At 45.0% G+C, this 16,615-nt stretch overlaps 2 protein-coding genes across 2 annotated transcripts in view; both read right to left on the bottom strand.

Moving 5' to 3' along the window:
- The window catches only part of LOC124804881 (speckle-type POZ protein B-like), a 90,916-nt gene that overhangs the window by 23,404 nt on the left and 50,897 nt on the right, over positions 1–16,615 (bottom strand). The window lies entirely within an intron of this gene.
- On the bottom strand, positions 6,779–16,494 carry LOC124804880 (protein roadkill-like). Its single transcript, XM_047265245.1, has 2 exons — positions 16,439–16,494; positions 6,779–7,268 (listed from the first exon to the last, which is right to left on the bottom strand). Exon 2 carries the CDS (start codon positions 7,255–7,257, stop codon positions 6,886–6,888), a length of 372 nt encoding a protein of 123 aa, XP_047121201.1. The 5' UTR covers positions 7,258–7,268; positions 16,439–16,494; the 3' UTR covers positions 6,779–6,885.

Below are 16,615 nucleotides of genomic sequence, written 5' to 3'. Positions count from 1 at the left end.
GCAGTAGCTTGGGGCCCAGTGGGCGCCATTCACAAACTCGCGAAAGAGAAGTGATGCCCCTGGAAGACCACCTAAAACGAAAAAGAGATGGGTTAGTTCAAGATGATACATAATGGCCTTGCTGTTAATGGCCTCATAGACCTGTTGGTACACAGAACACACTGTGACAGCAACATAGGACACAATCTGAATGGCAACTGCTGGTAGGGTTGTGGTTTATGGACAGAGGTGAGGAGTGGAAAGTGTCCTTAATGAACATTTCTACCTGGCCTTTCAGTCTGTCACCAGTAATGTAATCTTTTCTGGGAGGTAATAGCTTCCAAGTCCATGTGCGTCCATGCTTAAATTGAGTCTCTTGAAGAGAGGCCAAAAGGTACGTCCTGTACGAGGAGTCAGTTCCTCCAGACAAGTCCTGTATCCATTCATACTCCACGAGTATGGAAGCCATTTCATTAACATGGTTTTGATTTGTCTCTATACTTCCACCAGGGGGGTGAGACAGTGTTAGAGTGTTGGGGAGTGCAGGGGCTGTCTGGGCATCAAACCCATGGTATCATCTGACAGACATGCCAGAATAACATCTGATGGTACCCAGCACAGCTCTTGACTGAGACCCTTCCCTACTCCCTTTCCTTTCAAGGATGAGGGGTAAGTGGGCGCCGAGAGGCACCCTGCTTTTATGGAAGTGGGCGCCGAGAGGCACCCTGCTTTTACGGAAGTGGGCGCCGAGAGGCACCCTGCTTTTACGGAAGTGGGCGCCGAGAGGCACCCTGCTTTTACGGAAGTGGGCGCCGAGAGGCACCCTGCTTTTACGGAAGTGGGCGCCGAGAGGCACCCTGCCTTTACGGAAGTGGGCGCCGAGAGGCACCCTGCCTTTACGGAAGTGGGCGCCGAGAGGCACCCTGCTTTTACGGAAGTGGGCGCCGAGAGGCACCCTGCTTTTACGGAAGTGGGCGCCGAGAGGCACCCTGCTTTTACGGAAGTGGGCGCCGAGAGGCACCCTGCTTTTACGGAAGTGGGCGCCGAGAGGCACCCTGCTTTTACGGAAGTGGGCGCCGAGAGGCACCCTGCTTTTACGGAAGTGGGCGCCGAGAGGCACCCTGCTTTTACGGAAGTGGGCGCCGAGAGGCACCCTGCTTTTACGGAAGTGGGCGCCGAGAGGCACCCTGCTTTTACGGAAGTGGGCGCCGAGAGGCACCCTGCTTTTACGGAAGTGGGCGCCGAGAGGCACCCTGCTTTTACGGAAGTGGGCGCCGAGAGGCACCCTGCTTTTACGGAAGTGGGCGCCGAGAGGCACCCTGCTTTTACGGAAGTGGGCGCCGAGAGGCACCCTGCTTTTACGGAAGTGGGCGCCGAGAGGCACCCTGCTTTTACGGAAGTGGGCGCCGAGAGGCACCCTGCTTTTACGGAAGTGGGCGCCGAGAGGCACCCTGCTTTTACGGAAGTGGGCGCCGAGAGGCACCCTGCTTTTACGGAAGTGGGCGCCGAGAGGCACCCTGCTTTTACGGAAGTGGGCGCCGAGAGGCACCCTGCTTTTACGGAAGTGGGCGCCGAGAGGCACCCTGCTTTTACGGAAGTGGGCGCCGAGAGGCACCCTGCTTTTACGGAAGTGGGCGCCGAGAGGCACCCTGCTTTTACGGAAGTGGGCGCCGAGAGGCACCCTGCTTTTACGGAAGTGGGCGCCGAGAGGCACCCTGCTTTTACGGAAGTGGGCGCCGAGAGGCACTCTTGCTTCTGTGGAGCAATCATGATGCTCACTGCAGAAACAGTGCTGCTCTCTTCTGGTGTACCTGCCTGGATCACTATGTCACTACTGACCTTCCTTTGGCATGTACAGGTCCTGGTAGTTGATAACTGTATGCTGGACGTCATTTCCATCGAAGTTACGACCTTGGGAACAGGCTTCTGCACCATGGAAAATAAGAAGTGGCATCTTACATTCCTTTTTGGCTTCTGCATAGGAGATCCATTTGGTCACTTTCACTTCCTGAATTTTGCATTCCTCAGCAAAAACAGGGCAGTCCCATCTCTTTATTGGGTGCCTCTAAGAACAGTTAATGCTGATTGTTGGAGATGGGTAGCCAGTCAGATTCATGGGGCCTTTCCACACTTTCCCAAAGTCACTTTGCTTCTGAAACTCAGCATTGTATGGCCAAAATGATGGCATTTGTAGCACTGCATAGGGTTAGACATATAATGCTAACATTAAGTCTAAGGAATCCTGCCATGGTGTGAAGGTCACACTTAGGTGGTGGTTTTCTTAATTTCTCCATTATTCCTATGCATCCTTTGCTCCTCATCCACTCTCCTGTGTTACACATTTTTGTTTCAGCTCCATCACATCCATGCCCAAAATGTTAATGGGCACATGATCACACTCTTGATGGAGATAAAGTTGTGCAAATCAACAATTATGTCACAATCAGCAACTTTTGTGATTTCCTAAGTAGTTCCACCCACTTTCCCTTTTAGTCTCAACCGGTACAGAAAAGTTTTGCAACTGCTTGACATACCTTAAGGTACCAGCAAGCCCTTCTAAGCCTTTATGTATATAGAAGGTGGGCATTTTTTTCCAAATATCCCCTCCTTTCTCTTGGTCACTACAAAAACACTCCGGTTTATGACTCTTTGAGCCTTGTTACTGAAGACAAGTTTATTATCAGGGGGACTAACATGCTTCATTCATCTGGATGAGAGGGTGTGAGTACTCCCAGGTAGTACACCCATCAAGCTGGGACGAGGAGAAAAAGATTGACAGTTCCATCTTGGTCCCATGAGCAGCTAGGGAATTAAAGGTCCACTCAGACAGAGCCTCACTTGCTTGTGGAAGCTTTATACAACTGAGGTGCGGCCATTTCTCCATAGGTTACCTGTTAACGATGGTTCCATCTCATCAGTGCAGGACACACCTTGAGACTGTTGGGGCTTTTTACATATGTTTGTCCCATCATCACAATCTGGACAGTCAAGCCAAGATCCCATCACCTGTGCACACAATATTCTGCTGTTGCACTCTGTGACAGGACTGGCAGTGCTTACCAGCCCCAACTCAGGATCCAAGGCGACCAAGGCCTTACTCAGCAAATGAATGCCTAGTCCCTGAGAGTGAATACTCATTCCTTTAATGTATTTTGTTTGGTGCAAGAATCGGACATAAGATACTGCTCAACCATCCACTGCCAAGGGTAATAGTTGTGCCTTTTGTATTCAATGGAGAAGAGGTGTATTTATTGTTGTGGCATTGTATCAGACCTTACAGTCGCCATGTTTCAGATTCAGAGAAAGAATATTTCAAAGAACTTCATTCGACAGCACAAAAAATAATTTAATGGGCTCCTGGATTACTGTGCGCTGATGCCAACAAACGTCACCACACTTTTGCTGACAATACCAAAATGTCTGTTCTGCACAACACACATTAACCTAGAATGATCCGAAGTGTCTATGGGCAACATACATTAGAAATCTAGCAAGCTATACAAGGCACTTATGAAACAGGACGAAGCATTAACAACGTTTCAAATTAACTTGTCCAAATAACAACGCTTTTGTGAACTTTGTCTCGCTTGATAAAATATGATTTTCATGTGTTTGCCATACGGTACTTTTAACTTTATTATTGCATTTCGTTCTAAGGCGATTGCAGAAAAAATTAAGAAAATGTATACCGCTACCTGCAGAAACAGCCAAATGCTCTGGCATTGATCGAAAGCAGCCAGAGTCAGTCAAAAGTTCTATCTTCACTCTAAGAAACAAACTTCATTTCTTCAGCACTGGTCTACACCATCTCCTTCCATACTGCTCCACTTGCAGCACCACAGCATTCTGCTCGGAATGCCATGCAGCTCTTGTCATTCAGTGTTGCTCCACCCCTCCTAGAGCAGTAGTCTTCTTCTGCTGTCACTGGGTCATCAGAGTTTGCGTAAAACAAATCAGTGAGTTATTGTCAAGGGTATGATCTGTCCTGTGGGCCTTTCACACCTCACTAGGACATCATTATTCTTTTGATACTACTGCCATCTGTCTACCACCACCTACTAATTTTCTCCCATTCTGCTGTGTGCTCCGAGAAAAGCATTTCACTGACAACCATTCTCCAACTTTTGGAAGTTACTGTAAATTATGTCTGAACAATGAGAAACCGCAATTGCTGGACCAGGGTTCAACGGAAGTTTCTTAATTTTTGGTGCTATATGCCTGGGAACATACCAAGGGCTTGTACACGCGGAACCCCTGCTGTATTGTGTAAAAGTTACAGCAACACATTATTAAGAACGTCTTCACTTCCATGAGCCACACTACCCAAACAGAATTCTGGTTTGGTGCGACAGATTTGCCTGTATCCAACGCCTAAATACAACAAAAAATAGATACTAGTTAAAGAGCAATATTGTCGTATATTAAAAAAATCGCGATTCGTTGCAGTTCCTATGCACTTACTGCAATGTAGTTTCATCTCCTGAAAGTTTGTGACCACTGTATGTGGAGCTGTATCCACCTATTAGTATACATGAAAGCAGGAAATAATTCAGTAACTGGAAGTCCACTGAGCCTAGGGCTCAGTTTAAGTGTAAAGCTGTGTACCCAGAGAGCATGCCAACTGTCGTGGTGGCGAAGTGCCATTAGGGGACATTAGGTGACAAGCATTTATTAACATTCCAAACCACATGACGTGGTCAAGCATCTTTAGTTCCATTTGCATCACACTGGTAAATGCGATCTGAACATCATGTGATGTGCCATCTGCAGACATGCCCTTACAGCTATTCCACACTAGGTTCCCAAGTGGTGCCCATAGCATGCAGTGACTGCGGTTGTGGTGAGTTGTCTGCCACATACCCAGTGCAACAAGGTGGCTGGTGACAGGAGTGGCCACTGCGTCTGTTGTCGTCTGTTGACACACAGCTCTTTTCAGCGACATATGAATGTCAAGGGTGACAGCAGTGTATAGTGTCACAGGACAGTGGAGGAGCCCCCGGAAATGCAAACACAAGCACACACTAAATGTTCAGTGTGACACTATTTCACATTCTGGACAGGATTCTGAACACATTTATGCAGCACCAGTGAGCTGGGAAATCGGACAATCATGCAGCCTGGGCCAGTACTCCCAGATTGGCAATTTTTGATCGTAATGATCGATTCTAAAGTTATAGCATTATTTTGAGTTTTCCAACAATGGTAAAATTGCCTGTCTTCATCTCTTCTTCTCGCAAAGTGGCAGGGTAAGATGCATACATTCACACAGTCACAACACAGGTTGCAATATCACTGGTAGGAACAGACATATCCAGAGAGATACCGCCGTGAAGGACGTGACATAGGACAGGTTTTTGTCTTTGGTAGCCAAGCAGACTATGCAAGTTGCCCTCACACCTAGAATGAGGGACAAGGCCCATGTTCGCAAGGGGACATAGCGCTCCCAGCATTCCTTCATACTGCACGAAAGCAGATAGTAAGCCTCAGCAATGAGCCACTTAAAAGTGATGAGGTTTGTCTGAAGGATGCATGAAACTTTGTACGACTCCTCAATGCTGAATGGCTGTCCGGTCAGTGGCCAAGAAGGTGCCATGGGCGTAACTATAGAGGATACAGGTACTGCCAATGGGACATGCAGCTCAAAAATCAGAAAGTAACTGACGAATCAGAAAGTAACTGACGAATCAGAAAGTAACTGACGAATCAGAAAGTAACTGACGAATCAGAAAGTAACTGACGAATCAGAAAGTAACTGACGAATCAGAAAGTAACTGACGAATCAGAAAGTAACTGACGAATCAGAAAGTAACTGACGAATCAGAAAGTAACTGACGAATCAGAAAGTAACTGACGAATCAGAAAGTAACTGACGAATCAGAAAGTAACTGACGAATCAGAAAGTAACTGACGAATCAGAAAGTAACTGACGAATCAGAAAGTAACTGACGAATCAGAAAGTAACTGACGAATCAGAAAGTAACTGACGAATCAGAAAGTAACTGACGAATCAGAAAGTAACTGACGAATCAGAAAGTAACTGACGAATCAGAAAGTAACTGACGAATCAGAAAGTAACTGACGAATCAGAAAGTAACTGACGAATCAGAAAGTAACTGACGAATCAGAAAGTAACTGACGAATCAGAAAGTAACTGACGAATCAGAAAGTAACTGACGAATCAGAAAGTAACTGACGAATCAGAAAGTAACTGACGAATCAGAAAGTAACTGACGAATCAGAAAGTAACTGACGAATCAGAAAGTAACTGACGAATCAGAAAGTAACTGACGAATCAGAAAGTAACTGACGAATCAGAAAGTAACTGACGAATCAGAAACATGATCTCGCAGAATACATGTATCCTGCCTGGTGGTAAACAACTGTTACAAATGATCACCAGGGTCATTCGCACTCTCACTGCTATTGCATACACTCACTATTGACACTTGTGCAAAATAATATACAGATTCCCCAGATACACTCTAGTGCTGCATACTTCACACAGATTGTTGACGAAAAGCTGTCTCTTGTGGAACAAAAGGAAGTAAGTTTTTCTTTCAGGAGAAAGGGAAACCCACTGCAGTTTCACTGAATCGTCATGTAGAGGGTATCATGGTTACGCTTGAAGAGGTCAGGAGGACAAGTCACATCCCATGATTCTCTCTCTCTCTCTCTCTCTCTCTCTCTCTCTCTCTCTCTCTCTCTCTCTCTCTCTCTCTCTCCCCACTCATTCACTGTGATTTAACTATTAATTGAATGTACTGTACACTGGTGGGTACAAATTAACAGTTGTGGGGTCTTTCTTCATTTAATTCTTTATTTACAAGTATTTAGCGAACACACATGCAGTCAAGCAGTTAAGATTTATTTCACATATGTCAGTCATTTCACATTATTTCACATATGTCAGTCATCCTCGTTTTCCACATCTAGCAGCTGTTCGCACAAAGCCCTGAGGCCCACCACGCCATACCGGTCGGCAACGGCCAGCAGCTGAGGGCCCAGGCCCTGCAGCTGGGAGAGCCTAAGAGTGTACATGTAGCCCACCAGTCTCTGCAGGACCGGGCCCTCTACGTCAGGGATGGAGAGCTGATCACTGCCGTCCTCTAGCATGTCCTGCAGCATGGCAGCAAACACAGGGCTCCTAGCTTCCAGCACGGCCTTGTGCACCACCAGTCGCGTGTTACCGGACACTAGAGTCACCATGCCGAAATCAGCGTCTAGCAGAGAGCCCAGGTCCTTACACTCACTCATACTAATCGTCTTTGCTGGTGACATGTTGGATGAACCTGAAACACAGCGTTATTGAGCAGGTCTGTATCCTTATTCCATCCACACACAGGATGTGAATCATCCAAAAATGGAATCCAATGTAGATGTTTCACGTTAAATACAATTTGGTAAATCACACTGCACTTGCTCCGTACGGTTATATGTGAGTGCATCTCTCTCCAGAGCCAATTGTCTGCTACATCTGGTGGCCAGTGAACAATTCACTTATGAAAAATGACTACCCATGTTATTCTTTCTGTAGTACACAATGCCCTGGAGTGCTAGTCAATCTGCCAATGTACATAACAGCAATTTTGCAAGTCACTGGTCCATATTCCTCGACTACTTCACAAAAACTAACACCTCGCCCTCAACATAGGGTCGTCTTATTTGTACACTGAACGTATACCTACATGAAATAAATAAGAAAACCTAAGGAAAATACGAATAAAAACAAACAATATTTCACGAAGTAATATATAAGCCCCTTTCACAATCCGCCTCTATCCACTACTCTATTACTCTGTTCCACCAACATTACTTAAACTTTTGTGATTTTAAGATGATAATTTTTAAGTTCACATTGGATATGATTCTAGGAACATACATAACTTTCTAATAATAATATACAGAAGACACAAAACTGCCAAATTCTGTTATGACATCATTTACTAGCCTTTGAACATAGTAATGTTCCAAGCATTCACTTTTAACCACATACATTACATTTCCTTTGACGTAATTACGTTTACTATATCAGATAATTGATGGACTGCACATAATCGCGAATCTCAGTGGCAGAACTAATTACAAAATGCATCGTCCTAAAATTTACTTCTGTCATCTGCATCTCCAAAGGCAGACAAAAGAATTTAGAGTAATGAAAATCTTTGTCCCTCTTTGTCATGAGTGCTATCGGTAAAACAATATGATTTGTTGCTACGGTGGAGGCAGATTAGAAAAAATACACTACTATCCAAATGTATCATAGCGCAATCTTAATCTGAAAAGCACTAAATAGGTGCGTGTTCGCGATTTTTAGAGCTTATGGGTACTCAGTGACGATAGTATCAGCGCCCTTAAACACATTAAAAGAAACGAATGTGGATAAAATTACGAATTATCACACAGTAAGGGGAAACCTATAAAATGACACTCTTGCACTCCCACCTCGCTTGTAGTAACCATATAATCACTATCTGCCACGTCTTAAGACAATAGAGAAAGGGTAAACGGTGCTATACCTGGGATTTAAAAAAATAAAATAGCGGAGCTAAAAAAAGAGGCGATGGGAACACTGACTGCCCACCTGAACCACTCACCCCGTTAACACGTTAAAAACATCTCCCTAAAATTTTCTGAAACATGTTGGACGAATCACAGATCCTTAAAACTCGCATTTGTTTGAACTTTACTTAAAACAGAGGGCAGATCTTATCAAATCTGCTGCCGCCCTCTGATCAGAAAATAAAACAATCTAATAAAATGTGGTGCACAGTGATATGTACGCCAGAAACACTACACATTGCTTTTCCTCAACAGTAGTTGTCGATACAAGTATTATTTTCCGATTTTTGGACCGGTTAATATTATCTCAGTTGCTTTTCTCAAAATCTCCATATAGTTTTATGGACAGTATGCTATATGTCAAGCTAAAATTTATGAAAGTAATTACTTTATAAAATATTTTAGTTTCGATGTTACAATCGGTAAGTAATAGTTGTGAATGTACAGTTAAAATTATTTTTAGAAACATGTGAAATTCCGAATTATCTGCACATTTAAAATTTCTATTATTAATTATGTAATCTGTACTGTTTACTATGTTTATTTCTGGATTCATTTATGAAAGAATAATCGAAATTAATAATGTAAGGAAAACTAGAAGAAATTAATTTGTTACGAAAAACTGTAAATCGTTTGGAATATTGTTATTTCCGCAAAGTGTGGGAGTCTTAAGCCTGCCTCTGATGTGGTCAGACGGATTTTTTATAATAGGTGCAAACCACGTAATTTCGGTTTTGCTGATGTGAAAAAGCAAGACACACTGATTTACTAAAATGTGAGAAAAATATGTGGAAAATATATTTACGTAAAAAAAATTCTGCAACAACCATCTTCCAATTATTTAGTTCAAAACAACAGTGAGGACCTGATGTTACATATACAGCTTCAAGAATCAGACCCCTGGACAAGAAGTGGAGCCTTCTCAACATGACAAGCTAAGTGAACTTTAAAAGTTTATTTTTATCTTCGCTCCTCTCAAATCTTCATAAAAGACTTCGCTTACCAATTACTTGGATTGGGCATTGTTTAATGTAGACAATAGGTGGAAGAAGGGAAGAGGGGGAAGATTACAAAGTCCTCTCGCCAGAGCAAGAAGCCATGCGCCATAGGCCTGTGGCCTAAGCGGAAACAACTGAGGAGGACCTCGTTTCATCGACGTGGCTGGAAGGAAATATGCCATGGCCACGTTGTGGGCTGTGCTAGGATGTCACTTCCAGTCAATCATTCTTCCCGTGACACAGGACTATCTCACAAGTGAGCCGATAATATGCGAGGGGATTGCACATTGAGCTACCTGAGAATTGCGATACATCTCCTTGGCTGCTGCATCTGCCCTTTCATTCCCTGCAATGCCCATGTGCTTGGTATCCAGCAGAAAGACACTACGTTTCCAAGCCATTGTAGCTGGACGAGGGCATCCTGGATATTCTGGAATACTTTATCTGCTGGGTACAAGAGATGTGGAGAGTGAAGGGCACTCAGAGAATCTGAACAGACGAGGAACTTAGTACTCTAATCCCATCTCATCTGCTCCAGAGCCTGCAAGATTGAATATAATTCTGCATTGAAGACAGTTAAGTCTTGAGGCAGTCTAACCTTGAGGACATGATCAGGGGAAACAGAGCAACCAGAGTCTCCATCTATCACTAAAGACAGCTGTAAAGGTGTGGTGCACAGTTAAAAATGTCCTTAAATAACGTATTGAAACATGTGCGGAAGTGCAACCCCTCCGCTGCTGCACTAAATCTAAAATGACTCTGTGGATCTGCAGGTACTATGACGGCAGACAGTTAAAACCCTGGATTTGGGGTTGTACCTGCTCCACTCCCAGCGACTCCAGCACATGCTGCATGCGGGATCCAACGTGTCATTGCTGTTTGTGGAGGATTGGACAAAAGTCATTCCAGCGGTGGTTGGGCAATAGTATTGTATGCGGGTGAAGTCAGAGCTGTGAGGAACTTTCATGCCTGACGCACCAAGGAGCTGCCGCCGGATGGTGACTGGCGGCTCCCCAGCATCAGCAAGGAGACTGGGTCTGGGGCTGGTCCTGTGAGCACCTGTGGCCAGCTTAGTTCCCTCATGGTGTGTAGTGTCAATAACCTTAAGGTAAGAAGGCCTCACTGATCTGTACACCGCGCATCCACGGTCTAGTCATGATCACACCAAAAAGCCACATAAAATTTGTGGCAGATGCACCTGCTCTGCCCACCAAGACCTGTGGCTAAGGCACTTTACGGTATTCAGTGTAACCATGATAGTTTGAAGTCAAAAATGAGGCCTACAAACCTGAGTCTTTAAAATGTATAATGGTGTCCCTTATATGCAACTCGGCTAAATCAAAAATATGATGAGGACACACACACACACACACACACAAAATACTGAAAACTTGTCTTTGCAGCCCACTCCTCTAATCTCTGCACTAAGTTGCAACTGGGATCACTGTTGCAACACTGTAGGAAGAACAGGATACAGCAAAATCATCCACAAATAAGGAACACTGTAAAGCACTCCTTACCATAAACGTGATACTGCTTATGGATATGGCAAAGAGAGTAACATTTAAAACATTGCCCTGAAGGATACCATTCTCCTGCTCAAATCAATCTGACAGTGTGCCACAAACTTGAGACGTAAAAAAAACTGCTTAGTCCAGAAGGACCTTATGAAAATGGGGAGGTAGCCACGAAAGCCCTATTGATGGAGTTGCACGAAAATATTGTGTCTCCACATAGTATCGGACACCTTACTGATGAAGAATATCCCGAGACAGTGATATTTATGCAGGAAAGCCTGCTGAATAGCCACGTCGCCTGGGTCAGGTTGTTGACAGTAGACCAAAATCCACGGAATCCACTCCGAGTGCAACTAAGGAGATGTGCTGTCTCTAAGAACCGGACCAGGCGACAGTTAACCGTTCACTTCAGGGTCTCTCCTACACGGCTCATTAAGGTGATGCTCCAGTGACACATGTGAGGCCCTTTCATGATTTGAGGAGAGGTATCAATACTGCCTCTCTCCAAGAGCTGGGATAGTTTCCTGTTTGTCATACCAAGCATACATTCAAGGAGGATTTTCTTTGATGCTAATGGCAAATGTCTTAGCATTTGTTTGTGACCAGGTGCAGTACCATGAGTCTCAGACAGTGCCAGTGCCAGTTCCAGTTCGCACAGGAAGAAAGGACAGTAGTAAGACACAGAATTATTGGTTGCGAAGTCCAACTTGCCCCCCTCTGCAGTCACACAGTAGTGGCGAAATGGTGGATCCTGGCTGGCACTGGCAGTAGTCGCTGCAGTAATCTGAGCCATGTCTGCGCGTTTTGTTGGGAGACACCACCGATTCAGCTGTTATTGGTAAACGACTACATTTACCGGAAATCCTCCAGATGGCTTCCTGTACTTTCGTAGAACAAGTAGAGTGGCTGTCAGACTCTAGGAACGCTTGCCGTGGACTCTTCTTGCTCTCCTTAATTACGCATAGAGCCTGTTGGGCAGCAAAGAGCAGCACGCCCTGGACTGCTGGGTGACATTCACCAGTCAATCAAGGAACTTGTTGTCTCCTAAAGTGATATGAAGACTTCAGGATGGGCAAGTCAGTGGCATGACAGATCACTTGCAGGATTTGTTTCACCCATTCCTCGATGCTATTGTGGTGTCCAAGCATATCCAAGATGGCTGATCAGTGTCCATTTAGCCCTGTTGATCAATTTCGGTGGCTTCTGTTCAAGGAATCCCTCATTCAGTGGGTCGACCCACAGTGGAAAGTGGTCACTGGAGTGAAGGTCATCAGCTGCTTCAGATAGTTAGGTTTGCAATGGTGGGAGAGCAGAAAGAGGTCAATGGCTGAGAACGATACAGCAGCAGCTGAGAAATGAGTGGGACTCTCTGTATTGAAGATGCACAGCTCCTGAGACATCAGGAGGTTCTTCAAAACTAGACACCTTGTGCTGTGTCAAAACGCACGGATTACGTTCGCCCTTACCAGTGCTGAGCATCCTACATGATAACTTAATAACAACACCTGGTGGTCACTGTAAATATACGTGTACGATGTATTAAGAAAAAGAAATGTTGTAGGTGAGCGCGCGCGACTCAGCGATGCAACAACTTGCCTTCGCTGGGTCCAGAGATGCTGCCTGAGCGACGCGCAGTGGCCGGCCGCTGTCGTAGGGAACCGACAGCAGCAACGAATAATTAATCAACTGTCAAAAGTTGGCGTGGCGCTGAGCGTTTGTCGTTCTAAATGGTTCCTATGGTGTGACAGAGTTTCCCATGTAGACCTCTCACCGACTAAGTGGACATATCAGTGTGCGTCTACGTCCGATAGTAGGGCGACCTACTGCGTGGTGTAGTGGGGCACCGCAGCTGGCGGTTAAGGCTTGGGAGAGGGGAAAAAAGTCTGGATTGGTAGTACCAGTACTTTAATTTGGGTACAGTTCACGGAGGCAGCGTGGCTATTTAGTCTGTTAGGCCCCTGCTCATATACATGGCTGTGATGGTTGTTTCCTCCCAACGCTGAATAACGAAATATACAGAGATTCTGTGGGATTTTCTGAATAGTCGCTGGTGACACACTGGTTTTGGCGAATTTAGGTGCACGAGCTATCAATTGAATGTCGTTTTGTGGACAGTTTCGGTCGTAAAGTTTGTTGTGGTAAATCCAGCGTGAGTCTGGTTAGAGAGAGAGAGAGAGAGAGAGAGAGAAGTAGGTTGTAGGTGCTGAGGTTTTAGGAATAGGTGGAACCGATATCCTGTCCGTGTTGTACGATTAATGGTCGCTGCTCGCCCAGAGGTAATTTGGTTGTTAGCCGTTCTGTTGAAGTGGGCGTGTGTGTGACGAGAAGGGGAAGTACGTAGTAGTTTAAATACCACTATCTTACAGCGGACCGAGAACTGGCTCGAATGAATACGAACTGCTTCACTATATTGTGATAGAGGGCACCAGTGTTCCACTGTGTTTGCTTAAAAATTTATTACAAGACCTTAACTGTAGAGTGAGGTCTCTGGTAGGTAGTATTGCGTGTTAGGTAGAGCTAATGACTATATCTCTGTCACTCTCGCATCGCACATTTCTCTGAATGGGTTGGGTTGTTTGGGGAAGGAGACCAGACAGCGAGGTCATCGGTCTCATCGGATTAGGGAAGGATAGGGAAGGAAGTCGGCCGTGCCCTTTCAAAGGAACCATCCCGGCATTTGCCTGGAGCGATTTAGGGAAATCATGGAAAACCTAAATCAGGATGGCCGGACGCGGGATTGAACTGTCGTCCGTCCGAATGAGAGTCCAGTGTAACCACTGCGCCACCTCGCTCAGGTTCTCTGAATGTGTAGCGTGTGTCCTGCGTGGTTGGTGTTGATATTGCAACCTGTGCTCGTTTATGTAAATGTCACTATGTAGATGGTTTCTTTCTGCTGCATAGGTGTGTCACTACCTCTGCCTGCTGTCCCGTGTGGCTGTACTAGCGTGAACAAAAGATAAATATTAATTTCCTCTCCTCTCCTATTCTGCGGCATAACAATGTGTTAAAAGATAACTGAGTAGGTTGCATGCCTGCCAAATCCTTTCTTATGAAAAATTTTCAGTGTGTGTTAGATCACGTTATGTTTTGGTTTAACATTTTAAACGGAAATCACTTTCTCTTGAAGTTGTGTGCATTATTAACAAAAACACATTAAATTTTAACCGTGGGTATCATAAACCTTTTGAACACAATACATTAACATACTATTCTCCAACTTTGAGGCATGTTGCGCGCGCTTACCGTTTTATTTATCAGAAATTTTACAAAACTGGAATTTTCGCGATTGGAGCAAGATTAGGGGTGGGAGCAGCAACAGTATCTTTTTGAAAGGACTAAGAGTTAAGCTTAATCATCCTCGCAGATTACAGTTGTATGCTGGATCAGGACTCTAACCCAGAATCTTTTCTTTTCGTGGGAATCTGCGGGTCTGATTCCTGACCTAGCACATTGTTTTAATCTGCCATGGAGTTCGAAAACAGTGCCCAGACAGTTGCAAAGTGATAATCCAACCCAGATGGTTAAGCTGTTTGCTGTGATTCAGTTGCGAACCTGTTATTTTTCTGGCTATGTCTTATACGGATGTGTTTCGGCCTTTTATCGACAAAATTGTGTAATCAGCGAACAATTTCGTTGAGTCCTCCAATGCCTTGGGCAAATTATTTATATACCTTTATATACGAAGTGTGATTGGAAAGCTTTAAGAATGAGTCCGCTACTGCTTACTGGTTCGGCGGGCAGGTACACGGAGAGTGGAGAGTGAGTCACTGCCTCGTCCTTTAACGCCCTCTGACAGGAAACTTTACTTTATTCGGTTTGTTGTGGCAGCTGGTTGAGTGCGGGTCTGTTAGGGCTTATTGCCGGATTCTGTCTACGTGGAAACTTACGTAAAAACGGAGCAACGAGTTTGTGTGAAATTTTGATTTCAAACCGGGAAATCCACTAATGGGACTTCGAAACAAAAACAGCTTTTGGAGATAATTGTATGAACCAGTCAAATGTTGTTGTCTCGTTCAACAGATTTAAAAATGACCACGAATGATTTGAAGATGAAACACGACTCGGCCGTCCTTCCACCTCAAAAACGGATGAAACCGTTATGAAAGTTCGCGACTTAGTACGCCATGATCGTCGTCTTACAATTAGGGAGATGGCCGATGAACTTAATTAACATTTCTATGCAGTTCAGTCAATTTTAACTGAAGATCTGAACATGCGTCGAGTGTCCGCAAAATTCATTCCAAAAGTGTTGTCAAGTGACCAGAGACAATACCGACTTGAAATGTGCCAAGAACTGATTAATCGGAGTAAAATGACCCAGATTTGTTAAATAGGGTGATTACAGGCGACGAGTCGTGGGTATATCGATGTGATCCAGGAAGCAAAGTGCCGTCTTCGCAGTGGAAGACTCCAGGTTCACCACGACCGAAAAAAAAAAAAAAAAAAAAAAACACGGCGAAGTCGGTCGAAGGTGAAGACAATGTTGGTGATTTTTTTCAGTTCTACCGGTATTGTGCATCATGAATTCACCCCTGGAGGACAGACAATTCACCATGAATACTACAAATGTGTCTTTGAGCGTTTGTGCGAAAAGGTGCGGAAGAAAAGGCGTGCATTGTGGCTAGACAGGAGTTGGATGCTACACCATAATAATGCTCCGGCTCATCGTGCCTTCTCCATCGTTGAATTTTTGACCAAATTCAAAATTCCTGCGCTTCCACGACCGCCACATTCCCCCTGATTTGACCACTGCGGACTTCTACCTGTTTCCTAAACTGAAGTTTTCACTGAAAGGGAAGCGATTTGGTTGGCTCTGAGCACTATGGGACTCAACTGCTTAGGTCATTAGTCCCCTAGAACTTAGAACTAGTTGAACCTAACTAACCTAAGGACATCACACACATCCATGCCCGAGGCAGGATTCGAACCTGCGACCGTAGAGGTCTCGCGGTTCCGGACTGCAGCGCCCAGAACCGCACGGCCACTTCGGCCGGCCGGAAGCGATTTGACTAGATTGAAGACATCCGGGCAAATACAGAGAGCGCCCTTAACACACTTCAGGAAAAAATTTCCAGGTATGTTTCCTAAAGTGGAAATACCGTTGTAGTCGGTGTGTTCAGACATAAGGGGACTATTTTGAAGGAGATGCATCACAGTAGCATGTAAGTACCACCATCGTACAATGACAAGCCCACTCTTAAAACTTTCCAATCACACCTCGTAAAGAACGGGACTGGCCCAACAACCGAGCATAGGACGCCATACTTTTTATATACTTACATGGATACGGTGTCTGTTCTTTCGGACATGTCCGAAAGAACAGACACCATAAAAACCATTGAAGACCTGCAGCAGTCTAGAATGAAATTGGAATTAATTAAATACCTTCAGCTGCTGACGCGCGTTGATATATATCAACTGGGACAGGTGACAATGTCTGCCCCGACCGGGACTCGAACCCGTGATCTCCTGCTTACACGGCAGACGCTCTATCCATCTGGGACACAGAGGCTAGTGAGACTGCAGGGACTATCTCGCGCACGCCTCCCGCGAGACCCACAC

Source organism: Schistocerca piceifrons, chromosome 7 (assembly GCF_021461385.2).
Source record: "Schistocerca piceifrons isolate TAMUIC-IGC-003096 chromosome 7, iqSchPice1.1, whole genome shotgun sequence".
In the NCBI taxonomy this organism is placed as follows: Eukaryota; Metazoa; Arthropoda; class Insecta; order Orthoptera; family Acrididae; genus Schistocerca; species Schistocerca piceifrons.
This window is presented reverse-complemented; position numbering and strand designations above follow the sequence as displayed.